General features: G+C 41.9%; 1 protein-coding gene across 1 annotated transcript in view; it reads left to right on the top strand.

Moving 5' to 3' along the window:
• gpam (glycerol-3-phosphate acyltransferase, mitochondrial) overlaps window positions 1-27,265 on the top strand; it is a 41,087-nt gene extending 13,822 nt beyond the window's left edge. Inside the window, exons 5-21 of the mRNA XM_035746388.2 lie at window positions 3-116; window positions 800-949; window positions 1,338-1,437; window positions 4,784-4,920; window positions 5,297-5,396; window positions 9,503-9,715; window positions 9,912-10,025; window positions 12,737-12,822; window positions 13,138-13,253; window positions 14,728-14,798; window positions 15,277-15,541; window positions 15,860-16,011; window positions 19,577-19,654; window positions 19,835-19,972; window positions 22,442-22,631; window positions 22,971-23,029; window positions 23,259-27,265. Coding sequence (XP_035602281.1) covers window positions 3-116; window positions 800-949; window positions 1,338-1,437; window positions 4,784-4,920; window positions 5,297-5,396; window positions 9,503-9,715; window positions 9,912-10,025; window positions 12,737-12,822; window positions 13,138-13,253; window positions 14,728-14,798; window positions 15,277-15,541; window positions 15,860-16,011; window positions 19,577-19,654; window positions 19,835-19,972; window positions 22,442-22,631; window positions 22,971-23,029; window positions 23,259-23,375 — 2,200 coding nt within the window. The 3' untranslated portion in view covers window positions 23,376-27,265. The remainder of the gene's footprint in view (window positions 1-2; window positions 117-799; window positions 950-1,337; window positions 1,438-4,783; window positions 4,921-5,296; window positions 5,397-9,502; window positions 9,716-9,911; window positions 10,026-12,736; window positions 12,823-13,137; window positions 13,254-14,727; window positions 14,799-15,276; window positions 15,542-15,859; window positions 16,012-19,576; window positions 19,655-19,834; window positions 19,973-22,441; window positions 22,632-22,970; window positions 23,030-23,258) is intronic.
• The last annotated feature ends 242 nt before the right edge of the window (window positions 27,266-27,507 follow it).

The following is a 27,507-nucleotide window of genomic DNA, read 5'->3' as shown; positions in this document are numbered from 1 at the left end:
AGACATCGTGGCTGGCTGGCCCGCAGGCTCAGCTATGTGCTGTTTGTTCTGGAGAGGGACGTCCAGAAGGACATGTTCGCTCGCAACGTGGTGGACAATGTACTCAACAACAGCAGGTATCAGAGCGACACAGGGGGAGGGATGGAGAGGGGAGGATGAGGGGGGGAGGGAACCAGCAGGGATTTGGAAGAAGAGATGATGTACCATGATTATTCAGTCAATTACTTCCTCATCTCCTTTTGAACTGACTTCATAGACTTGAAGACAAACCAGCCCTTGGTTTCATCTCTAATGTATTTATATCAGAGGTCGTGACGGAAAGGAGATCATGTATTGGTGCACAGCCAAAGAGACAAAGCAGACAACTCTCATGAGTTTAACAGTGCGTTTTATAACAGTAATTTCCCATGAGCGGTACCCTTGAAACTCATATCCTGAGCATAGCTCCCTTGAAACTCATATCCTGAGCATAGCTCCCTTGAAACTCATATCCTGAGCATAGCTCCCTTGAAACTCATATCCTGAGCATAGCTCCTTGAAACATAGCTCCCTTGAAACTCATATCCTGAGCATAGCTCCCTTGAAACTCATATCCTAGCTCCCTTGAAACATAGCTAGCCCTTGAAACTCATATCCTGAGCATAGCTCCCTTGAAACTCATATCCTGAGCATAGCTCCCTTGAAACTCATATCCTGAGCATAGCTCCCTTAACTCTTGAGTATAATGCCTTTCAAACCTCCATTAGCTTTTTGATTTTCCAGAAGAATGCTAGTCTCTGACGGTACTTGTCTGTCCCAGGGTGGAGAGTGCAATTGTGGAGGTGGCCACTGAGTTGGATCCTGCGGCCACCGAGGCTGGGGTGGAACATAAAGCGGTCAGCAAGGTGAGGCGGAAAGCCAGAGGGTTCCTGCAAGAGATGGTGGCCAACATCTCACCAGCCTTCATCAGGTACAGCACCTTTCAGCGAGTCCTCTACTCTCAAAGCACTTAATGTAATGTTCTTTAGCGCTGGCAGGGTTCCCACCGGGCTTTGGAAAAAATTGAAAATGGGCGATGTCGTGGTTTAGAAATCACAATGTCCTTGAAGTCTGAAAATGTGTGGTTATTTTCAAACAAATGTTTTGTTTTGTCTATGGATATTGCTGCCAATCAGATAACAACACAGATTTGTATCGATCCTCAAATGCTAGTTCTAATCATTGTAAGCAGTGCTCAAATGAAGAATGCCGTTTTGTCCCTGTTACAACGAAAGTTGCTAAAATAAATAAATAAAACACCACTTTGGCAAGTGACAATGCCACTGAAGGAGCCATACTTGTACATTTTTGTCTTTCAGGCTGACGGGATGGGCTCTTCTCAAGCTCTTCAATGGCTTCTTCTGGAGCATCCAGATCCACAAAGGCCAGCTGGAGATGGTGAAGAAAGCTGCTACGGAGGTTAGAATCACCGCTAACACTTTATACTGCTGGCATGATACTGTTGCGCCAGCGTCAAGAATGTCTTCCATGTTTTAGAATATGTAAATAACTTTTTGATTAACATTTTATGCATGATCTGTAACATTTGTCATTAAAGGTACACTATGGAATTTTGAGTCGTTTTACCTTAAATGTTAGTGTGTGTTGACTGTATGTTTCATGGAATTTATATAAATGTATTGCTTCACTAAACCATTCAAACCTTAGTCCTGGTCAATCATGGGACCCTTTCTGTCTACCCCGGGGACAGAGCTTCCGCAATGTTACCTTGACCGTTTTTTTGTGTGTGTGGATAAAGCTACGTCAGTCTTATGTCAAGACAGCTAAACCTAAGGTGACGTTTAGATGACCATTACCACCTTGAACCATCATTGATTGCCCCTATCACTTCCATTGATTGTTAGCTATTGATGGCTAGAGTTAGCTGAGGTTTGTTGTGGCTGTTTTAAAGAACCAAACCATGGATTATAATTTCTCCTGGCCAATACTGTTGACTACTTCCAGGGTTAGGAAATGTCTAACATCCTGAACTTATCCTTTTTTATAGGGCGTTCACTCACTGCTCTAACATGTAGTGAAATCTGGGTAAATTCAAGAGGGTGCTACTAAATTAATGTCTAAACCTAGTTTTCTTTAGCCTTTGTCAATATGAATCACATACAAATAATCAATAGATTGTTCTCTACAATAGTACAACCGTTAATGTGCTTGTATTTAATAGTGTTGTTTAAATAATAACTTCAGTTTGTTGTGACCGTTTAGATCGCCCTACTCTTGGTTGTATTTCTTCCATGTTTCAGCATTGGGAGGTGGTAACATTAGGCGTTTCCACGCTTTGGGTCAATCAACGTCATCTAGACACCCTCGTCATTTTAATCTCCAGATCTGCGGCGTTCTATTCCTCTAACCCAGTTCAATCAATGTTGAGGGGCTGTTTCTATGGCAATTTTAAATGGGGAGGCTCACAAAATTCACAATGCAAGCTGGAACAGATTTATTTTATTTTTTTTCAATCAGGGAGGGTAGATATGGAAATTTAGTCTGTTCGCTTTACACTGAACAAAAATATAAACCCAACAATTTAAAAGATTTTGCTGAGTTCATATAAGGAAATCTGCCAATTTTAAATAAATTCATGAAGGCCCAAATCCATGGATTTCACATGACTGGGCATAGGCCCAGGCCCACCCACTTGGGAGCCAGGACCAGTCAATCATAATGAGTTTTGCCCCACAAAAGAGCTTTTATTACAGACATTAATACTACTCAGCACCCTCCCCTCCCCTCAGATGATCCCACAGGTGAAGAAACCGCATGTGGAGGTCCTGGGCTGGCGTGGTCACACGCCAGACGGAAGCGGCACAACTTGAGACGTGGCATTTGTTTGTAATAAAACTGCACATTTTAGTGGACTTTTAATGTCCTCAGCACAAGGCGCACCTGTGTAATGATAATGCTGTTTTTTTCAACATCTTGATAATCCATCCACCTGACAGGTGTGGCATATCTTGACAAATGCTAAAATCCTCACAAATGGGGATCTAAACAAATTTTTGCACAAAATTTGAGAAAGAAGTTAACTTTGCAGATGGAAAATGTAGAATATTTTATTTCAGCTCATGAACCATGGGACCAACACTTTACATGTTGAGTTTATTTGTGTGTACACTGCATAAGGAAAGTATTCAAACCGCTTGACTTTTTCCACATTTTGTTACATCACAGCCATTCTAAAATTGATTAAATTTTTTATTTCCCCTTGTGAATCTACTCTCAATACCCCATAATGACAAAGCAAAAACAGGTTTTTAGAAATGTTTGCAAATTTATGAAATTACAAAAACAGTTATCACGTTTTCAGACCCTTTACTCAGTACTTTGTTGAAGCGTCTTTGGCAGCGATTACAGCCTTGAGTCTTCTTGGGTATGATGCTAAAATCTTGGCACACCTGTATTTGGGGAGTTTCTCCCTTCTCTGCAGATCCTCTCAAGCGCTCAGTTTGGCTGGAGAGCATCGCTGCACAGCTATTTTCAGGTCTCTAAAGAGATGTTAGATCTGGCTCAAGTCTGGGCTCTGGCTGGGCCACGAGGACGTTGAGACTTGTCCCGAAGCCACTCCTGCGCTGTCTTGGCTGTGTGTTTAGAGTTGTGGTCCTGTTGGAAGGTGAACCTTTGCCCAAGTCTGAGGTTCTGACTGCTCTGTAGCAGATATTCATCAAGGATCGTTCTGTACTTTGCTCCATCCATCTTTCCATCGATCCTGGCTAGTCTCCCAGTTCCTGTCGCTGAAAAACATCCCCACAGCAAGATGCTGTCACCACCATGCTTCACTGTAGGGATAGTGCCAGGTTTCCTCCAGGCATGACTCTTGGTTTCATCAGACCAAAGAATTTTGTTTCTCATGGTCTGAGAGTCTACAGGTGCCTGTTGGCATACTCCAGTGACAGGCACGACAGCCCGCTTGATGGGTGGCTTCCATCTGGCCACTCTACCATCAAGACCTTCTGGGAGGTTCTCCTGTCTCCACAGAGGAACTCTGTCAGTGACCCATAGGTTCTTGGTCACCACCCTGACCAAAGCCCTTCTCCCCCGATGGCTCAGTTTGGCTGGGCGGTCAGCTCTAGGAACTCTTGGTGGTTCCAAACTTCTTCCATTTAAGAATTATGGAGGCCACTGTGTTCTTGGACCTTCAATGCTGTATAAATGTTTTGATACCCTTCCCCAGATCTCTGCCTCGACACAATCCTGTCTATGAGCTCTATGGACAATTCCTTCGACATGGCTTGGTATTTGCTCTGACATGCACTGTCAACTGTGGGACCTTTATATAGACGGGTGTGTGCCCCTTTCCAAATCATGTCCAATCAATTGAATTGACCACAGGTGGACTCCAATCAGGTAGAAACATCTCAAGGATGATCAATGGAAACAGGATGTGCCTGAGCTCAATGTCTAGTCTCATAGTAAAGGGTCTGAAGACCTTTGTAAATGAGTTATTTCTGTTTTTTGTTTTTAATAAATTAGCCAACATTTCTATAAACTTTTGTTTTGTCATTATAGGGTATTGTGTGTAGATTGAGAAATGTATTTAATCAATTTTAGAATAAGGCTGTAACATAACAAAATGTGGGGAACAGGGAAGGATTCTGAGTACACTGTATATATGGTCGAGACCCAGGGTCTGGACTATTGTTTTGCCAATGCAGTTCTCTATTGAATAAAATAATCCATATAAGGGTGAACCCCATGCCCTTTTAACCATGGCCTAAATTGTTGTTGGTTTTTTTTTGTCTGTGTTTTGCAGTACAACGCTCCCCTTGTCTTCCTGCCTGTGCACAAGTCTCACATCGACTACCTGCTCATCACCTTTATCCTCTTCTGCCACAACATCAAGGCCCCCCACATCGCCGCCGGAAATAACCTCAACATCCCCATATTCAGGTGAGCCTTCAACTGGAAGAAGACCCATCTAGATGCTGATCTAGATCAGTTTTGCTGATCTTGGTCTGCCCTTCGCCTAATGATTTTGGAAAGGTAAGTTGGTCCTAAATCTGTGCCTAACTGCCTAGCACTACCTGGTCGATGCTGATCTCAGGTCTGATAAAGGATGAGGTTAGAATCAAGGTAGAAGAAACTGAACCTAGATCTGCACTTGGAAGAAAATGCATTTCAAATCACCTGTGCAATGTGGAAGTTATTGAGCTAGCCTAGCCATTAAAGTTGTTTGAAATATGTCATCCAGATGCAGGATTTGTTTAGTTTTCTTATTGGACTGTATCATTTCAGTGAATGACTGGGCTTGCTTATTTTTTTTCAGCACATTGATACGTAAACTGGGAGGATTCTTCATTCGGCGAAAACTCGACGAGACGCCAGACGGAAAGAAGGATGTCTTGTACAGATCTCTATTATATGTAGTAAGTCTACAGAGGATAATGGTATCCCCTTTACGGTACTTATTAGCCTGACAGAGCACTATGTGTATCTGTCCATGAGAGAAAAGGAATGTGTGCGTGTGTCCATCTGCCTTAGACTAAAGCCCAGAGGCACTTTACACTATTACACCATGTTTGGTGACATGTGGATATGCTCGTGTAACAGTATAGCTTCCGTCCCTCTCCTCACCCCAACCTGGGCTCGAACCAGGGACCCTCTGCACACATCAACCACAGTCACTCACGAAGCATCGTTACCCATCGCTCCACAAAATCCGCGGCTCTTGCAGAACAACTTCTTCTAGGTCACAGAGCGAGTGACGTCACTGACTGAAACACTATTAGCGCACACCACCGCTAACTAGCTAGCCATTTCACACCGGCCACACTGGCTAAACTGGCACTAGCTGTGTGTCCCTTGTGACATTGAGGTATTTATTTTAACAAACCTAACGCAATCGTAGCGCAGCCGTACAGCGCTGTCAAGTGGGTGTGTCGGAAATATTTCTGCTTTTATCACAGCGGGAATCATGTGCGCAAAAGCTGGCAGTGACGCGAAAGGTCTGTGTTTTGATGCATTAATAAATAAATTGTAGGTGTGAAGGGCTTGACCACTCACTGGCCAATAAATATTCTCAGAGGCTAAATACTGCATGTGATTTTTGTCTCAAGTTTGTGTAGGTTATTGGGGGTCTTTGTTATCATCAACTCTAATTTGGCTGGAGAGCAAGGAATGTTCTCGACCTAGGACATTGTGGTTTGATACTGTTTATTAAATGGCATACGGTGAAAAGCATCCAGATTTGCTTAATATGGTTGGCGTGTTTGCAGTCCACAATGTTCTAGTTGGCTTCAACATGTAGTAGGGCTGGACCATATGGCCTAAAAATCATCTCCATTTACAGTATGTATCGTTTAAAGAAAAAAAAAGCATTGTTTCACAATTTAAAGATCAATACACTGCATTTCAAACATCCAGGAATAATACAATAAATTGTAAAAGTATACCTAGGCTAATGATAAGCCTTCCACAACCTTAAGACCCACTAATTATTTGATTATTTTATGAAAGTAGTTTAGCTTTTTTGCAATAGTCACTGATTTTTGCTTTCAAGTCTATGAAAATGCTGTTTTTGTTACAAATTTAACCAGAACAATGCACCTCCACTAACAATGACAAACTTCTTGTAGCAGGTATTATAGAAAATGAACACGGGTCTCCCAACCACAAGCCCCACATGCTAGTGAGTAGCCAGCTAAGTCCCTCCAACTTGGATTTATTTGCTTTGCTAACAAGGTAGAACAGTTGAACTGTTAGGAATACACCCTCCTGTCTGTCTCCAACTGTTGGACAACCCTGCCTGTTATACTTATTTCAATATTGTAATCAAGTGGCCTCCCAGGATAAGGAGATACATATTTCTCAGAATGATAATGATTTACCAAATTCTTATGAATGTGTATTTTTTTTTAGTGCTTATTTCACATTTTTTGTAAACCAGACGAGACGGCTAGCACAAGTCTGTGGCAAAAATCTGGATTTTTGCGATAAGGGCATTTGGAACATCGAGCTAAAATATACATTCAAATGTATCAAATTAATTCAATACATCGCCTAGCCCTAACATGTAAGCTTAAATAGCTTTTACGTATCACATTGACACTTCTCCAGAGCTTTTATTTATTTATTTTTAATATTAGGCTCCTATAAATTGTATGTGCGAGTCATACATTGCCGTTGATATGGCTATATAGGACTGAATAATTGTAAATATCCTGGCGGATCTTGTCTTTGGTCATTGGAAGAGACATGCTCTTTAAAAATGGGGATGGATACATGAACACGTGAAACGAAGTATGGAGGTACTGTACCAGTTAAGTTTGGACACATAATCATTCCAGGGTTTTTCTTTATTTTTTACTATTTTCTACATTGTAGAATAATAGTGAAAACAAACTATGAAATAACACATGGAATCATGTAGCAACCAAAAGTGTTTAAAAAAAAAAAAATATATATATATATATATATGAGAATATTCTAAGTAGCCACCCTTTGCCTTAATGACAGCTTTGCACACTCTTGGCATTCTCTCAGGTGTGCCTCAAGTTAATTTGTGTAATTTCTTTCCTTAATGCGTTAGAGCCAATCAGTTGTGTTGTGACAAGGTAGGGGTGGTATACAGAAGATGGCCCTATTTGATAAAAGACCAAGTCCATAATATGGCAACAGCTCAACTAAGCAAAGAGAAATGACAGTCCATTACTTTGACTGACCTTCATGTCTTAATGTGGAAAATGTCAAGAACGTTTAAAGTTTCTACAAGTGAAGTTTCAAAAACCATCAAGGGCTATAATGAAACTAACTCTCAAGAGGACCGCCACAGGAAAGGAAGACCCAGAGTTACCTCTGATGCAGAGGTTCATTAGAGTTGCCAGCCTCAGAAATTGCAGCTCAAATAAATGTTTCACGGAGTTCAAGTAACAGACACATCTCAACATCAACTGTTCAGAGGAGACTGTGTGAATCAGGCCTTTGCTGAAAAGAATTGCTCGAATTGTTGGAAAGAAACCACTAAACAGTATACCAATAAGAAGAAGAGACTTGCTTGGGCCAAAGAAGGACGATCAATGGACATTATTAGACCAGTGGAAATCTGTCCTTTGGTCTGATGAATCCAAATTTGCGATTTTTGGTTCCAAACGCCGTGTCTTTGAGACACAGATTGGGTGAATGGATGATCTCTGCATGTGTGGTTCTCACCGTGAAGCATGGAGGAGATGCTGTGATGGTGTGGGGCTGCTTTGCTGGTGACAGTGATTTATTTAGAATTTAAGGCCCACTTAACCAGCATGGCTACCACAGCATTCTACAGCGATACGCTATCCCATCTGGTTTGCGCTTAGTGGGGATACAATTCGTTTTTTCAACAGGACAATGACCCGAAACACACCTCAAGGCTGTGTAAGGGCTATTTGACCAAGAAGGAGAGTGATGGAGCGCTGCATAAGATGACCTGGCCTCTACAATCACCTGACCTCAACCCAATTGAGATGGTTTGGGATGAGTTGGACTGCAGAGCGAAGGAAAAGCAGCCAACAACTGCTCAGCATGTGTGGGAACTCCTTCATGAAAAAGCATTCCTCATGAAAAAGCATTCCTCATGAAGCTGGTTGAGTGTGCAAAGCTGTCAGGGCAAAGGGTGGCTACTTTGAAGAATCTCAATAAAACATTCATTTGTATTTGTTTAAACTTTTGGGGGGTTATTATATGATTCCAAATGTGTTATTTCATAGTTTTGTCTTCACTATTGTTCTACAATATATTTAAAAAATAAAAACCCTTGAATGAGCAGGCGTGTCCAAACTTATGACTGGTACTGTATGTGAGTTATGCAAAAGCATGAGGGCAAAAGCCTCCATAGGCTACTTGGCTAAATCATAATTTTTAAAAGACACACCAACACATTGCTGTTGAATCAGACTTTGTTACAGTAGGGTAGTTTGAGGGCTTGGTTGTTTATCTAATGACCCGGGAGGAAGCAATTGTGCAGGGAAAATAACTGACTAAATACAAGGGCCACTGGCATCATTGCATCTCTTGTTTCGTGATGGGGTCTATTTCCCAGCTCTGTCAAATGTCACGGGACTATTTAAAGCCAAAGCATCGATTCCCCTAAAGCCTTTACACTGTCCCGAAGCTGTAGACCAGTTGGAACACACTGCATTTATTACAGAATGGGGACAAAAGCTCACGTACACCATAACTGTGGTCGGTTAACTGCAGCAGGGGGCTGTTGCATCTCTTGCTTTTTTTTGCCTGTTGTGTTATAGGGACCACCTGCTGGGTGCCGACGAGTGCTGGCTACTTGCACCAATTCAACACACAGAATCGTCAGAATTAACAAATGTCAGCTGGTATTCTGGTCAGATGCACTAGGTTGCACTTGGCTGTCCATTGTTCTGGTGTGTGTTGTGCACCCGGGAGTAGAAATTGGCAATTTAGTTCTAGATGAGTAGATGAAACCCATGTAAGCATGTCTCCAAAAACAGCTCATTTATCATATTGCTAATCTATCCCCCCCTAGTACACAGAGGAGTTGCTGAGGCAGCAGCAGTTCCTGGAGGTCTTCCTGGAGGGCACGCGCTCTCGCAGCGGCAAGCCCTCCCCGGCACGCGCCGGCATGCTCTCCATCGTCGTGGACGCCCTGTGCAACGGCGTCATCCCCGAAGTGATGGTGGTGCCCGTGGGCATCTCCTATGACCGCATCCTCGAGGGCAACTACAACAGTGAGCAGCTGGTACGGACGTGTGTTTGCGGGCGGGGCAGGCAAAGGAGTATGTGTGTGTGATGGGTTCTGTGTGTTGGATTTGTGTTGGTGTGTGTTTTGTAGTTGGGGGAATATCTCTGAATACCTCCCTAAATGTGTATGTATTTGCTATAAGTATATAACCATAGAGCTATGTGTGAATTATATTTCTGTCTACACCCCTCAGGGGAAGCCGAAGAAGAATGAGAGTCTGTGGGGTGTCGCGTGCGGAGTGTTACGGATGCTGCGGAAGAACTACGGCTGTGTGAGAGTGGACTTCACCCAGCCGTTCTCTCTGAAAGTGAGGACTGAGAGCGAGACCTTAACATAGGAGCTTCACGGAGGGGGCTTGTGTTAACTAGCCTACTCCCTCTTTTAACCTACCAAGAGTCAACTAACTCCCATTGTAAAGTACACCAGAGTCGTGTTAAGGGCACGATATAGAAAACGATAATTAGCGTTTGTTAGTGGATAAGTCCAGGTAGTCCCTACCTGTTTCAGTCCGTCTTTCGTGGGGTGCCTAATAACGTCCCAGTCTTATGCGCTCACAGAGGAGATGAAATTCGTTTTAAATACTTCCTAAAGAAAGTTATTGTGTAAGTGGGGTAGATTTGTGGAAAGGTTGTTGAAACACTGTGGGTGAAATTTGTCACAAGTACTAGACCCGGTTTCCTAAAGCATCTTAAGGCTAAATTCATTGTTAGAACCTTCATAGGAGCATTTTATAAATCTCCAAGCTGTTGCTCAAAACCATTGCTACTTAAGTTGCGCTGGAAACCGCTTATTCACCTACTTCCTCAGACCACTCGTAGAACAGCTAAGTACAGCATTAGATGCTCCCCCCCCACTTTCCATTGCACTTTTAACAGAAGATCTCCACTAAACATGGAATCAAGATGTTTATCTGTCTCTGAACGCTGATAACTTCAGAATGAAATTGACTACAAATAAAGTAACCAATGCTTTTGCAATTGTTTCAAACGAGGGAAGGCTTGAAAGATGCTTCAAGTGCAAACCGAGATGACTGCATTTAATAAATACAAGTATTGGCTATTTAGACCTAATATATTTAAATCATATTGAAATAATACAGTTCATGTTCTACACGGTGTACAAAACATTAGGAACAACTGCTATTTCCATGATCGCTTGTTAAGACAGACATCGATGGACTGGGACATGGATGGTTTGTGTCATTCAGAGGGTGAATGGGCAAAACAAAAGATTAAAGTGCCTTTGAACTGGGTAATGTAGTAGGTGCCAGGCGCACAGGTTTGACTGTGTCAAGAACCGCAATGCTGGTGGGATTTTCACGCTCAACATTTTCCTGTGTATCAAGAATTGGCCACCACCCATTCTTGATACAGAATGATACTGTAAGTGTATTTTGCTTATTGTAGGCTACGGTGTAATTTTTCCTTCAATACATTTGTGTGCAATGATGTGCCACATCTGTGATTTTTAGTGCATTATTATAACCAAGGGTTAGTGTTAGAATTACCTGCCCTAATATCCGCAGCCATATACAGTGCCTTCAGAATGTATTCATACTGCTTAATTTATTCCACATTTTGTTAGTTTGATTTTCCCTCACCCATCTACATATAATTCCCCATAATGACAGTGCAATTTTTTGGGGGACATGTCCAGGACGCTGGCCTAGAAGGGGACAAGTACATTCATGTCTAGTTCTTAACTGTTGACGTTGAGACGGGTGTTTTGCGGGTACTATTTAATGAAGTTGCCAGTTGAGGACTTATAAGGTGTCTGGTTCTCAAACTTGTCCTCTTGCTCAGTTGTGCACCGGGGGCTCCCACTCTTTCTATTTTGGTTAGGGCCAGTTTGTGCTGTTCTCTGAAGGGAGTAGGACACAGTATTGTCCCAGATCTTCAGTTTGTTGGCAATTTCTCACATGGAATAGCCATAATTTATTAACAAGAATAGACTGACGAGTTTCAGAAGAAAGTTCTTTGTTTCGGGCCATTTTGAGCCTGTAATTGAACCCACAAATGCTGACGCTCCAGATACTCAACTAGTCTAAACCAAGCCTTTTTTATTGCTTCTTTAATCAGGACAACAGTTTTCAGCTGTGCTAACATAATTGCAAAAGGGTTTTCTAATGATCAATTAGCCTTTTAAAATGATAAACTTGGATTAGCTAACACAACATGCTATTGGAACACAGGAGTGATGGTTGCTGATAATGGGCCTCTGTACGCCTATGTAGATATTTCATTAAAAAATCTGCCGTTTCCAGCTGCAATAGTCATTTACAACATTAACAATGTCTACACTCTTTCTGTTCAATTTGAGGTTATTTTAATGGACAAAAGCAACAGACAAAAAATCTTTCAAAAACCAGGACATTTCTAAGTGACCCCAAACTTTTGTATGTAAATGAAAAACAGAAATGTCTCATTTTCAATAAATGTGCGAACAATTGTAAAAACATGTTTTCACTGTCATTATGGGGTATTGTGTGTAGATGGCTGAACGGGGAAAAGTATCTCCTTTTGAATTCATGCTGTAACAAAACAAGATGGATTAAGTCGAGGGGTATGAATAGGTTCTGAAGGCACTGTAGGTAATTTCTCTCCCGTCAGTATTGTGAAGTAACGACGCAGTTCGGGAACGTTCTCTCCGTGGGCTTTTGGGAAATGCACGTTACATCTTCAACCGTTGTAGGAATGACGCATCGTCCAAACACTCGTTAGCCTAAGTTCCATTGCTATCGGGAAACCCAGCCCCCATCGGTGCAAAGAAATTCTGTCAATATCCTGCATGATTTCATAGGGAATTTTATCATCGGAAATGTTAATGTGTGTTACTGACAGGTGAATATTTAACAAGGAGTTGTTAAATAGTCGACTGTTGTTAAATAGTCGACTGTTGTTAAATAGTCGGCGTGACGCCATGCCTTCACCTTTTCTCAATCGATTTGAAATCTGTTTATTTTGCTCACTGCCAATTACTCATGCGAGATGTCGCCCTATCTTTTTGTGTGTCCTTAAGGAGTACCTGGACACGCAAAGAAGTCGGCATATTCCTCCCACCCTCTCCCTGGAACAGACCTTGGTGCCCACCATCATCGATGCACAGTATGTACACATACATACTGTCTTTTGGACCAGGCCTATGTGATTCCATTGGATTGAAATTAACTTTATTCCCAAGTGGGAAGTAAATATGCTCACGGCTCACATACCACCACATCATAAAACATTTAACATGCACATTATGGACATAGTGCTGATGCCATGTATTTTTACCAAGTCTTATTCTGTTTTCAAGTGAAACACAATACCTTGCTCTTGTTGAAGCTTTAAGAATTGATTTGTGTGTGTGTGTGTGTGCTGATTTTTTTTATTTTTTTATTTATTTTTTCCCCACCCCCTCCCTTTGTGTTGGTTCAGGCCGGATCAGGCCCAGTTTGAGGGCGAGCAGGAGGAGCAGCCCAACTCCAGGGACCTGTCGGACGAACCCTGGAGAAGACAGGTCATCGCCAACCTGGCCAAGCACGTACTCTTCAGTAAGTAACGATAACACCCCCTCTCATAGGCCTTAGTCCTATGTTGGTCTTGTGTGGCTCAGTCGGTAAGAGCAAGGTGCTAGCAACACCACGGTGGCAGTTTCAATTCCTGGAGGGATCACAAACGCATAAAATATATATATATATATACTTTATTATAGTCCAAACGGAGTCATTTTTTTTAAACCACTCTCCACATGCACCGTCAGTGGGGCCACCAACGAAAAGTGTAAGCAGATGATGGTTCAAATGCATCCCATGACATTTTCAGATACAGATAATTGGTTTAGAGTAGCACACCCTTCAGCCCACGACTTTGTCTAGCGTAAGGGCATTTTCTTCATCCAATTTATTTTATTTTATTAACCTAACACATGTTCCTATGTACCTGTAAATGTGTGCATTTGTAGAAAGTATATTTCCTGTGTTATTCATATAATATCCACTTATCTAGTCCCCCTCACATTTGTTCTCTTGTTATCTGCTTACTGCACTTTGACTTTCCTTATCACTCCTCTCACCAAGAGCACCCCCTTTTTTTACTAAACAAATCCTATACTGAAGGATATGACCTTAGAACTTCATTTTTCATGATCCCCGACAACAATCTGCTTTGTGCTGTGGTCTGAAAACAAACAGGTTCTCCCTAGCGTCATTCAGGGGCATTCTCCTCAGCTAGTCCTATTCGTGTCAGCCAATCAGCTGCTACGGAGCCATATGGCATGTTGTTCTCAGCCAATCCCAGCGAGGGGAGTATAGAGGATCTGGTCAGGGGTGGAATTGCAGTATCAGTGGCTGCAGTTGTAAATGTTTTACACCCAGGCTGACATTAAACCCAAGATTAGGCACTGAAGACACCCTCTCTGTGGTCAGATTGTACTGTATTGTATTATTTAAATGATGCCTTTTGTAAACCCACACACTCTCTTGCTCTTTCTCTCTTGCGTCTAGTTCTCTCCCTCACGTCTTATCTTTCGCTCTCTCTCTCTCCCTCTTTATCATGTTCAGCCTATTCCCAGTCTCATCTTGCACCCCTTTTTTTGTCCCTTTTTGTTAGAACAATATAGAAATCACAAACCCTAGGCAAATTCTAACACATTTTCCACCTTTTTATAGAGCTCCATCTCACTTCAAGAAGTGACATCTCGTCTGCTTAGTTGAGTTCAAAAGGACGAATTTCACAAGGGCCCGTAATTCAGTGTCTCAGAGTAGGAGTACTGTTCTAAGGTCAGGTCCCCCATGTCCATGAAATTGTGTTCATTATGATCTAAAAGGCCAGGCTTGATCCTAGATTAACACCCCTACTCTGAGACGCTGTAGGAATACAGGCCCTGACCTGTCTTAGCTCCAGCTGACACTCATGTTATTTAGAGACAGTCGCTCACTGTTTACTGTCCTTTCTCTCGGTCATCCATCTGGGCTTCCTGACTGTGACCCTAGTCGGATAACATGTCATCTGTTTCCCCTCCCACAGCGGCTAACAAGTCCTCAGCGGTCATGTCCACCCACATTGTAGCCTGTCTGCTCCTTTACAGACACAGACAGGTAAGCAGCCCTACTTTTCACAGGAATAAGATCCAACGGTCACGTTTTGGTTCAAGGCCTTGCATTAAAGTGATTGATCCCCATTCACGGTTTGATGCGCTTAACGCTAAACTCCCTGCTAACCGACGTCAACAACAATAATTTGAATCTGCCTTGACTGCTGTTTATTGGCTCTTCCCAATTTGAGGCCCTTGAGTCATAACCCACATCGAGATGAGCCAATCATTGCAGGTTTTAATTTAGTCTTTGTTGATTTATGTAAAAAAGGAATTACTCCTAGCTGGGTATGATAATGTCATAATGTGGATTTTACCCTTTTTAAATTGTCAATACAATTGCACATTGCTACTCAAAGTATACTTGGTATTAGTGCTTAATTATCCTCAGTTTGAATGAACATTTGGAAGTATTTTATGAATAAACATTGTGGAAGTATTATTTTTCACCAGGCCTCTGTGTGTCTCCCCTTTTGCTCCAGGGGGTTGCGCTGTCTAAGCTGGTGGAGGACTTCTTCAACATGAAGGAGGAGATCCTGTCACGGGACTTTGACCTGGGCTTCTCCGGCAACTCCGAGGACGTGGTCATGCACGCTCTCCACCTCCTGGACAACTGTGTGCACGTGACCAGCACCAACCGCAACACGGAGTTCACCATCGCCCCGAGCAAAACGGTGCCGGCGCTGTTCGAGCTCAACTTCTACAGCAACGGCCTCTTCCATGTCTTTATCTCGGACGCCATCATAGGTACTGACACCGCCGCTGTGTTTTGACATGGGGAAACCTATTGAGTGAAATAAAGTACACCAATTCATCTGTTTTTCCCAATTGTGTGTTGCAGCCAAGTCCCTATTGGATTCTGTTCAGATTTCTTTTCTCTTTTTTTTATTTTATTTTTATTTTTAGAATTTTTTGCATACATGACTTTAATATATTGAATTTCCTCCACTAATGTACATTTATTTTCATCAAGGTCTCAACTTCGGTTTAATTTTGTCATCTCACCATCCGTTCTGTCTACCCTTTTTTGTTGTAATTAAAAAAATAAAATTGTTGCCCTCTCAGCATGCAGTGCTCTGGCATTGCTACGGGAACAGGCGGCATCTGAGGTGGAGGGGGAGCAGGGCGGGCCCAGCATCCTCCTCAGTCAGGAGAGACTGATCCGGAAGGCCGCTGGCCTCTCCCACTTCCTCACCAATGAAGTGGCGGTTGCACCGGTCAGTCACTTCTTCCACCCCCCCCCAGTACACCTATCCTGTGCATTTAACAACCTTGTAACATTCTTGCGCATGTTACTTTACGCACAACCTCTTGAACAGCCACTCTGTTTTAGTTATTCTTTCAAAATGTGTACATAAGAAAATTACACCCCAAAACTATTTTGGTATTTGTTTCATTAGTCCACTGTTGATATAGTCACAATGTTTTGAATTTCAGCGATCCAACTTTTCAAGAAATATAACTTGTATGTCTTAACTTGATTGCTGACAGGAAAAATATTTTGGGACTATATCAACAATGGACTAACAAAACAAATTCAACGTTTTCCTTTAAGTGCTAAATGGAACAGATGAGACTGCTTGTGCAGTATTTCTGTTCTGCCAAACCAGTGTTTTCTACCATTTTGATATAACTATGATACAACTGCACCATCTAGCGGGGAAGATAAAGCACTGTTTCCTTGATTCAGGAGTAGGCTTTGGTGGTATATCTGGGTATTTGGAAATGGCCACAGGATGGTTTTTCAATACCATCAAAAAAAAGTATTTTTAAATATTTTTTCAAATAAAATGTGAAATATTTGTAGCTACTTTAAGTTAATACCTGTAGTCAACTTGTGTAATACCTTAGGAGATAAAGCAGATTGCATTCTTCATTTCACCTGTCACATTAGTTTACATTATGAAGCTTAACGTAGTTACCCAGGACAGTTGAGCCAGTCAAGTGTTTGTTTGTAAATGGCACAATGGGATAAAGAGGGAGCTGGTATTTGGTTTAACTTGCTTGTAAGCTAAGTAAGTGGCTGAATTAATAAGGAGACGGCACATCCTATAGTGTTAGCTTTCTGCTGTGTTTGAGAAGTCAAAGCTCTTTGCACGAGTTATCTGTACAGCTGCCACTTATTTTGATTTCCTTGCGTTTTCTCTCTCATCTCTGTTCTCGGCCCTTCTCCAAGCAGAGCAGGTTGGCCCATTGCCCTAGCGATTCAGTCTCTGCACAGACAGCGTGAACACATGCTGGTGCTGTTTTTCTGTCAGACAAGCATATGTCAACTTTGTTAATTTGCACAATGTCTCTCGTTCACGTTCGCTTGTAAAAGTCCAAACTCAACAAAAATGTGTCCCTGTGCCCAAGAACGCCAATGTAACCTGTCTATATGACTATTGCTCGGTTAGCACTCACATCTGTAACCATGAAATGTTTTGAAAGACTCCCCCTCGGGAGGCTGAAGATATCCTGCATGGGGCCACAGATCCTCAAAGTTCTAGAGCTGCACCATTGAGAGCATCTTGACTGACTGCATCACCGCTTGGTATGGCAACTGTTTGGCTTCCGGCCACAAGGCGCTACAGAGGCTAGTGCATACAGCTCAGTACATCACTGGGGCTGAGCTCCGTGCCTTCCAGGACCTCTATACCAGGCGGTGTCAGAGGAAGGATTAAAAAAACTCCAGCCACACAAGTCATACTGTTCTCTCTGATTTTGTTTTATACTGTTCAATCAAACTTCAACCAAAAATAAGGGCTGCACATATGGGCAAAACATCTTAGCCTTATTTTTAACAAAATATTGCACTTGCAATTTAGATCAACACTTGGGTGAGCTGTTGAAGTCATGGAAATAGAATGATAGTGGGCACTTAGAATATAGTTTTTGAGAACAAATAAAAAAGCCAGAGGAGTTATTGTGACAGGGTAGGGACCAAAGTGTTGGGCAGTGTTTCCTAGGGGACCCTATAATCTTTGGCTACATTAAGTGTTTTCTCTGAGTTACTTTATGTATCTAACATAGTCCATGCTTCATATTTTCCTCTTTGATTCAGATGATTGTGTTGCACAAACATGCTGATTTAGGCCTAAACCATCTCTGGTATCAGGCTGTATTGGCTAGCTATGTTTACTCAGACTCAGTACATTTACTACCTAGCCAGCAAACTAGCAATTAGCATTAGCAGCTAAAACAATTTATTTTAGCCACAACTTGCTAAGAACTTACTGTTTGCGGACTGTAAGATACACAAACTAATAGTGTCATTGTAGAACGCTTGTGGATTTATATTAAGACGCAGTGGAAATCCGCATCGTTATCATCAACATCTTGATGCATGTGCTGCATTGACCATGCAGACTGAACGCAAGTGGTCTCGTGGTTGAGCAACAACTGTGCTCCTTGAGTGGCGGGGTGGGGCTTGGTCTGTGTGGAAAGTGGCAATGCGGGAGAGGAGAGGGATGACTCGAGTACCGGAGTAAACTAATTCAAATGGATGCTACACACAACAGAGTAGCGTATCACATTTAACAAACCAAACATTGAAATACTGGTATAGAAGGTAAAGTAAAAACCCAAACTGGTCCATGCATCAATACCGGTGTATATAGTATACTCTACTACTACCTACAGGGACATCAGAAAGTATTCACACCCTTTTACTTTTTCCCAATGTCGGCACTAAAGTAATACTGCAAAACATGGCAAAGCTTAACTTTTTATCCTGAATACAAAGTTTTATGTTTGGGTAAATCCAATAGAACACATTACTGAGTACCACTCTCCATATTTTCAAACCTAGTGGTGGCTGCGTCACGTTATGGTATGCTTGTAATCGAAAAGGTCTGGGGAGTTTTTCAGGACAAAAATGGAGCAAAGCACAGGCAAAATCCTGGAGGAAAACCTGGTTGTCTGCTTTCCACCAGGCACTGGGAGATGAATTTGCCTTTCAGCAGGATAACAACCTAAAACAAGGCCGAATCTACACTATGGTTACTTAACCAAGAAGACAGTGAATGTTGCTGAGTTACTTTTGACTTCAATCTACTTAAATTGATGGCAAGACCTAAAAAATGGTTGTCTAGCAATGATCAACAACCAATTTGACAGCGCTTGAAGAATTTTGAAAATAATGATTGGCAAATGTGGCACAATCCAGGTGTGAAAAGCGCATGATTACTTAGCCAGAAAGACTCACAGCTGTAATTGCTGCCAAAGCTAGTAATACGTGTTGACTCAGGGGTGCGGTTACTTATGTAAATTAGATTTCTGTATTTCATGTTCAATACATTTGCAAAAAATGTCTAAAAACATGTTTTAAATTTGTCATTATAGGGTTTTGTGTGTAGTTTGGTGAGGGGAATAAGCATGTCTTAAATCAATTTTGAAAATGGTCTGTAAACCACAAATAAGTCGAGGGGTATGAATACTTGTGTAACTTTGAGCTGAATTGCCTGTCTTTGCCATTATCTTCATTTTTGCTCATTAGCATATTTAGCTAGCAGTCTCTGGAAATTCTCTAAAATGGGTTCAATGGGCTTTTCTTTTTTTTCATTTCTAGCTCCCCTTGTGTACTAAGACGGTAATACTGTAAATCCCGGAATGAGGACGATATGAAAATCTGGATACACCCTCGTCACTAGAGCAGAAAGGGGAAAATGTTACTTAACGGTCCCTAATATAGCATGTTCATCCAGGGTGAAAGCTGTATCAATGTGGGGTCTACACTTTATTTACCGCAATATCTGTATTGTGTGTCTCTCTCTCGATAGTGACCTTTTGTCTCCTCTCCAGCCCTGTCAGACCATCTATCAGGTGTTCCACGATGCTGTCAGCCGTTTGATCCAGTATGGAGTTCTGTATGTGGCAGAGGTGAGTTTTACATGACAAGGAATGCTTTTCCGGCTGCAAAAATGCCAAAAACAAGGTCTTCAGGCTGAAATGAAATCTTGATTTGAAAATGCTTATATTTAACTGAATTTTCTAGCAAATGTTCTGAACCGTGTGTGCAAGCACGTTTGTGTTATTGTGTGTGTCCGTGTATTCATCCAGGAGGACCAGGAGGAGCTGACCCCCAGCCCCACCGAGGAGCCATGGCCTAAGAAGTTCCCTGAGCCCCTGTCGTGGAGGAGTGATGAGGAGGACGAGGACAGCGACTTTGCAGAGGAGCAGAGGGACCGCTACCTCAAAGTAAGCCAGCCACACTGACCTTTGTTTTCCAATCACCACAGACAGTTAGCTTGGATGTCCAAAATGACACTTTTTTCCCCCTCTTTCCCCTCCCCCTATCATATGGAGTTCAATCAAAGGTAGTACAATAGATAAATGGGTAACTGACTAAATAAAGGATATACCAATATAAGTTTCTTATTAGGGTGTTGGACCACCATAAACTGCCAGAACAGCTTCAGTGCACCTTGGCATACATTCTACAAGTATCTGGAACTCTATTGGATGGATGCAACTCCTTCATTCTTCCAAGATAAAGTCCATAATTTGGTGTATTCTTGATGGTGGTAGAAAACGTTGTCTCATGCACCGTTCCAAGATCTCACGTCTTCAATTGGGTCGAGATCTGGTGACTGAGACACACATAATAAAAATAATCTGTCCTTGTTTGCAACACTCGCTACGGAGTTCCAAATTGTTTATGGGAGCAACATTGGAACAAGAACTGTTTGCCGGGAGCTTCATGAAATGGGTTTCCTTGGCTGAGCACCCGCACACATAAGATCACCATGTGCAATGCCAAGCGTCGGCTGGAGTTGTGTAAAGCTCGCCGTCATTGGCCTCTGGAGCAGTAGAAACGCGTTCGCTAATATTTGTTTGGCGAATACCAGGAGAACACTACCTGCCCCGATGCATAGTACCCAACATCAGTGCCCAACCTCACTAATGCTCTTGTGACTGAATGGATGCAATGTTCCAACATCTAGTAGAAAGCCTTCCCAGAAGAATGGAGGCTGTTATAGCAGCAAAGTCGGACCAACTTCGTATTAATGATTTTGGAATAAGACGTTTGATGAGCAGGTGTCCACATACTTATGTCCATGTGGTGTATGTGTTGCATTTTATATTTTTGATATAGCATATTTTATTTTTTACTGAGTTACAGTTCATATGAGGAAATTATTCTACGAAAGAGATTCTTTACATTTTAGTCATTTAGCAGACGCTCTTATCTAGAGCGACATACAGTAGTGAGTACATACACAATACTTTTTTGGTATTGGTCCCCCGTGGGAATCTAACCACCAACCCTGCCGCTGCAAGCGCCATGCTCTACCAACTGAGCTACACAGGATCACTAGGCTTTAATATATGGATTTTACATGACTGGAAATGGATATGCATCTGTTGGTCACGGATACCTTAAAGAAAAATGTCCCTCAGGATCTCGTCACGGTATTTTTGCGTGTTCAAATTAATATGGATAAAATGCAATTGTGTTCGTTGTCCGTAGTTTATACCTGCCCATACCATAATCCCACTGCCACCATTGGTGCACTCTGTTCACAACACTGACATAGGCAAACCGCTCGTCCACACGACACCATACACGTGGACAATTGTACATTAATCTGCTGCCGACAAAGTATCTGCCCAGTAGCTGCCGCAGTGCTAATATTTGATTTATTATTATGATTATATTTTTGTATTTTTACATGCAAAAATGTATGACTTTTCAGCCAGAAGTGATAAACAAATCTCAAGTTCAGTTCAATCAAAGCTACCGAAGAGAAGTTGTGCATTTTATCTGTGGCCAATGACCTTGAGGCTTCTTGGGTGGGGCAGTACTTATGTAACTCTATGGCAGCACCCAAGAGGGCTAAAGCTGCCAGGACCTCCCAGTATGTGCTGCAGTCGCACACTGTCCTTCACTCACCCGCCTGAAGCCCTTGAGCATGCTCCAACTCCGCGCATTCTATCACGCACAACTTGAGAAAATTGAGGGCTAGCCCCTCTGTAACAACACCAAAAGAGACCGAAATAGCTGAATACAGGAGTTGCCTTACTCAAAGAAAATGTAGCAAAACGTCAATACAACTGGGAAGCGGCCACTTGCCCTGAATGACGGGTCGGCGCAGAGCTGTCGGCTCTCACTCTATCTAGCTAATGTGTTTTTAGTTCCTACTTCTTCAGGTGGTAAATAGCCTAGGCCAATGTGCACAAAAAAAGATGCAGGCAAATTCATCTCTAAAGAGCCAAAAAGAAATCGGATCCTTCTGGATCCTATTTTGACATGTTACACATCAGTCATGCTTTCCCTGATCATGTTAGCTCAAATATCCAACTTCTTTCTTGTCTTACTACTAAATGGCACTGGAAAAAGTTAGTCTAGAGCCCTGACGATAATAGGAAGTAACTGCTGTATCGTTATCGAGCAAAATGTGTCAATTTATTGTGATATTACTTTTTATCCATATCGAATAGGATGCAGCCCTTTTCTTATTCTGCAATTATACCTAGACTTATACACCCGTACATTACAAACTCATACTACATACACCCTTACACACGCTGATATTGCCTACACCTTTATGTACCAGGTCCAGTGTTTGTGCTGCTGTTTTGTCCACAACAATCCTGAGCTGTGTCAAACTTTTTAAAAAGACATCTCTGACCAGTTGCTGTGTGTGTGTGTGTCTGTGTCCACAGGTGAGCCTGTCCCCCGAGCACCAGGAGTTCTTTGTTTTCCTGCAGCGTCTCCTCAGCCCTGTACTGGAGGCCTACAGCGGGGCGGCCATCTTTGTCCACAGCCTGAGCCAGCCCATGGCCGAGCCCGAGTACACGCAGCAGCTCTTCCGATACCTGCTCACACGCACTGAGAAGGGAGTGGCCGCCTACGGTACGAACCGTTGTTAGACATTTTTTATTTTCTGTACTGCGGCTTTTACTAGGTAAAGACTTCGAGGAGCTCTGCAAATCGTAAACTGTAATGCTGCCTAATATCACCTTTTTTATTCTAATGTTCTGACCTGGGGCCATTAGTATGAAGCTTCTCAGAGTAGGAGTGCTGATCTAGGGTCAGCTCCCAAAGTCCATGTACTCTAATTCATTTTCATCTAAAAGTCTAAACTGATCCCAAAATTGGCACTACTACGTACAGCCCCTGAGGTTGATCATCTTAGTCAGGACAAACAACCCGAAATAAGATTCTCTCTCCTCTTCTGTTCTCTTCTCTTAGGTGAAAGTGCGACACACTACCTCGTGAAGAACACCGTGAGAACGTTTAAGGAACTTGGGGTGAGAGACCGCTAAATTCTAGCATGTAGCATCCATCCTCTCTCTCTGTTTTGATAGTTCTGAAGACGGTCTTCTGTTAGTCAACTTCTGAAAAGATCTATGCACAACTCAGTGGTGGCTCACTGCAGAACGAACTGCTGATATTCTAATCTAAATTCCAAAAAGCTTTTCAAATGTATTTTTTTTGTAAAAGTCCATCTCTGGTGTTCTCTAATTTAAATGGCTGCAGGTCCTGAAGGAGAGGCGGGAGAACCGTGTGTCATTGGTGGAGCTGAGCAGCACCTTCCTACCTCAGGCGAATCGGAACAAGCTCCTGCATTACATCCTGGGCTTCACCCTCCTGTGACCTACAACCTTCCCACCGAGCTCCACCCACCCTGTCTCCCCTCCACAAGGGCTTTTACTGGCTAGTTCTAACCAATCAGAGGTGCTACTCTATGGAAAGCTTTACCAGGAAGTGCCTTTCGTGAAACCACTATTAGCCAGAAGAGACTTGAAATCAGTCTTCCTCCTCCAGTTGAGACCCTTCCACCTGTAGAACTGTGCAGCTAGATTGAAAGGGAAAAAAAAAATAATGTCCCTCATCTGACTCTATAATCGTTCTTCAGTGAAAGTCCGTTTTTAATTGGATTGGTCTTTTAACTATAGGAATACGGATTCATTAACTGTAGGATATATATATACTCATCTTCGTTGGACTAATCATATTGTTTTTCTCTCAGTCCTGTAAATGAATGTCATCTTTACAAACACAAAAAACAATGCCTTTGGTGTAAAAAAAAAAAAATAATTAGAGGTTATGGGCATTTTTTGGCACCAGAATGCATGTAGAAAATTTGCTCATTGCTAGGCCCCTATCCATACGTTAGAAACTGAAACCACATATTAGAAACGGACATAATGAAGACTATTTAAAAAATAATAATAATAATAAAGCATGCAAGTCGAACTCACTATGTACAAGTGTTACTCATCTCAAGTTTAGTCCATGGGCATATCTACAGTGAGCAGGCAGCCCATGGTTCTGTAGACCTCTAAAGACATTAACCTCATGTGTTGTTCTTTTTCTATGTTGTATGAACGAAAGGGCATTCTGGTGCAACCCACCACATGAAACTTGCCCTTTGTGCTACCTTGTACATGGGCCACTCGCTTTGATGTCTTGACTATCGGCAGACTCGTCGCGCTACCTTTTTTTTCCTGACTGAATTGGCAACTGTGGCTCAGATTCCAAGGCACTTGCCGCTGTTAAAACATGAATTCCTGGTGTTAAAACCTAGTTGTATGATTTCCATAGCCATTTGGAACAGCAATGTAGCTAGATGTAAAACGTTTTGTTAGGGTTTTACATCTGCCGAAACGGAATTATAATTTCTCAATGTGTAACTAAAGCAGAGAGCTGATATGAACAAACATTAATTGCTGCACAATATTTAAAAAAAAAAAACATTTAAAAATACTCTTCCCGAGAGTCATGAAGCATTACGATACCTTGCAAAATCCAGCACTTCCTCTTCATGCACGAGAGTATGTAGTATAGTTTAGGTATTAAAACTGTAGTCCCGCAGAGGTTACAGTACAGCCAAGTAGGACATTGCAGTGCTGGCACCCTTTTTACAAAATGATTCAAATGTAATAACTGATTATAGTGTTGCTAAAGCAACACGCGTTTGTATATTACTAAATGTACTTGGAAGCCTTAAATACCATACAAGGCTCTTGCAATGTATACTTTGACTTTGTCGTGAATCATTTTTGGGTACGGGGGGTCCGATTTGTGCGTTTACCCAACATCTACATGAATGTTCAGCATCAGAACATAAACTTCCTCAAACCTGGCATACAAGTTACAGAAGGCATAAAATCAGCATAGCAAGCCTCTTATGTTCCATGAACTTATCTATGGTCTCCCGCTTTATCTTCCTTTTAGTGGGTGGGATGGGAAACTACTCTGTCAATTGTATGTGTTCTTACTCGTAAAGAACGTACTGTAGATTAACTTTACTTAGGGCAACTTGGTTACTCACATGGTTGCCTCCACGCAGAACTTCCAGACACGGTTCTGTCGTTAGCATAGTCACAGGAGGACCTTTTTGGTTATGAACAGTAAATACCTGACGAATGTGTAATTCGGTTCATCAAACAAGCTAACTGGTCCTCCTGAAGATAGCAAGTTAGATGGGAGGTATTGACTTAGGTGTGTGTGCCCTATAGCTAGCTTTGCACGCTGGAATAGGTTATTTTTAGTCACATAAAGGAAAATATGTCTCCCTTTTTTTGTGCTTTTTAGCCTCACGTAAAGCCGCAAAGCTTTAGCTAGTTAGGATAGAGGGACTATTGATGTACCGACGCCATTTCTCCTGGTTGACTTTGGTATGGAGCGTGACCCTAATAATCCATCAGCTGCACGGCTTGTCCTTTTTACAAGTATGTGTTGACCCTTCTCGTTGTGGACTAGCCTCTCTGGCTGGGTAATAGGGCCCTGTTCTTAAGACTTTTAGAAATGCATCCCTCCTGTCTTTAACATCTCTGATCTGTGAAAGGTTTCTACTGTACTGTTACTGTCTGATCCATCCTTGCCAAGGAAGGAAAGAAGGAATGATTTATGTTCTAGATGTATATGAACAGGGCCCAACTCCCTGTCTGGTAATATTGGGTCTCTGAGGTGTTGGGGTCGTTCATGCCGATGTGCAGCACAAGCTAGTTTGAAAATGAAGGTTTGAGGTAATGGGTGCAGAGGGAAAGCAATGGGAGCAGAGGGAAAGCCAATGAAAGTGCAAGGGATGGCTATGACCACACAAACGTTGAAAAAGATGAACTAGAGGGATAACAAAACAGAACGTCTCAAGACCAGTCTCGTTTACACTTGCTACTAATTTTTGATTTGAAGAAATATACTAATTTGGTGTTGTAGGGTGTTAAGGTGGCGAAATATGGGTTTGTGTATAATCCCTATTGTGGTATTATTTATTAATTTGGCAATCATGGTCTGCAAAGGCACGTTGATATGTAACGCATCAAAATGAGTTTCAATGTATTAAGCTTAGCTTGAGTCAATGTCAAATTGTAGTAGATTCCATTTCCCTGTATTTATAGTGTAAAACTGTTTAGATTAAACACTGGAACTCTGCGCTGGTGTCGGTTGTTTAAAAATGTTGGCGCTGAATCTGAATGCAACTCTGCATTATGATATGGACTGTCATTTTCCATTTGAATTGCACGTCTTTAGTATTCATTAGGACAGAGTTGACACATTGAATAGCAGAGGCTCGCAAGGGGAGTTGAATGAGCACCGAGTATCAAATCCTCATTTTGAAATTTGGTGTTGCCAGGGCCTGGATGTTTCTTTTGGGAACCACACATGGGGAAATACACTTTTGTAGCAACTTGTTTGCTAGGTGCCACACGGTACCTATTGTATGTGTATTGAATGGGGACACCGGTGTGCAGTGCACACTATGAACATAATCACAGCTAACGATCTACTCTCTTGGTACAGACTGTCGCTCCGAGAGCCCAGTATTTAAAGCAATAATAAACCCAGATTCTGTAAGTTACTCAAACTCACCCCTGTGGCACGCCCAAGTCGAGACGAGGCTTTGTGCTTGTATCCGCTGGTCGCCATCAAATTCATAGGTACCTAAATGTGAACTCTATACTTAACCTGAGAAATGTAGACTAGTGTGTGTGCATACTTTATTTGAAGAGAATGATAGTAGTTTGAGTAGGAAACCAAGTTGGGTTTGTTACCTCTGTATCTTACCCCCCCCAAATAGTTGATGTGTTAATTGTAAGACTATCGATCGATCAGCGCACAAACATGTTTAGTTTTGGCACGTCTGGATGGTGGTTGAATGTGGGCAACATGTTGATGCCAAAAGGATGCATACAAGCGACGTTAACCTGTTGTAGACAATAAACCTTAACTGTATTCTTTGAGCATGATGCCTTTTAATACACTGTAGAGTTTGTTTAGTTTTTTTTTGGTGTATGTTGTGCATGTTAGCTGAGGCCCATGTAGCATGGCCACTAAAAGAACTCACCGTAAGAGTAGTAACTCATTAAAAAAAATAAAGTCATTATTTTCTTACACGAACACAAGTTTACCATAGTCACCAGCTACTAAAAAACAAATGTCACTCTTTATGTTCCTGCTTCCATAGAACAAAAACAATATTCAAGCACAGTTGTCAGCACATTTTGTTTTGTTTTTAAATAAATTAATGATTAACAATGCAGCTTTGTCTTGTCATTTTTTAAAGGAATGATGATCAATCACAAAAATTGTGGTGATACATTCATGCCTCTGCGTTTTGAAAATAGAAATTGCCTTTTGTCCATGACATTTGTAATCAGTTTATATTACTGTGTGGGAAAAGTCCCTTAATGAGATCCTTTTATGTGAGATGAAGACAATACTCAGACGTGCCAGACCTGTATTTTTATGAGGGGAAGTTGCTTAAATGACAATGTAACAT

This window comes from Oncorhynchus keta, chromosome 3, assembly GCF_023373465.1.
Source record: "Oncorhynchus keta strain PuntledgeMale-10-30-2019 chromosome 3, Oket_V2, whole genome shotgun sequence".
Taxonomy (NCBI): domain Eukaryota; kingdom Metazoa; phylum Chordata; class Actinopteri; order Salmoniformes; family Salmonidae; genus Oncorhynchus; species Oncorhynchus keta.
This window is presented reverse-complemented; position numbering and strand designations above follow the sequence as displayed.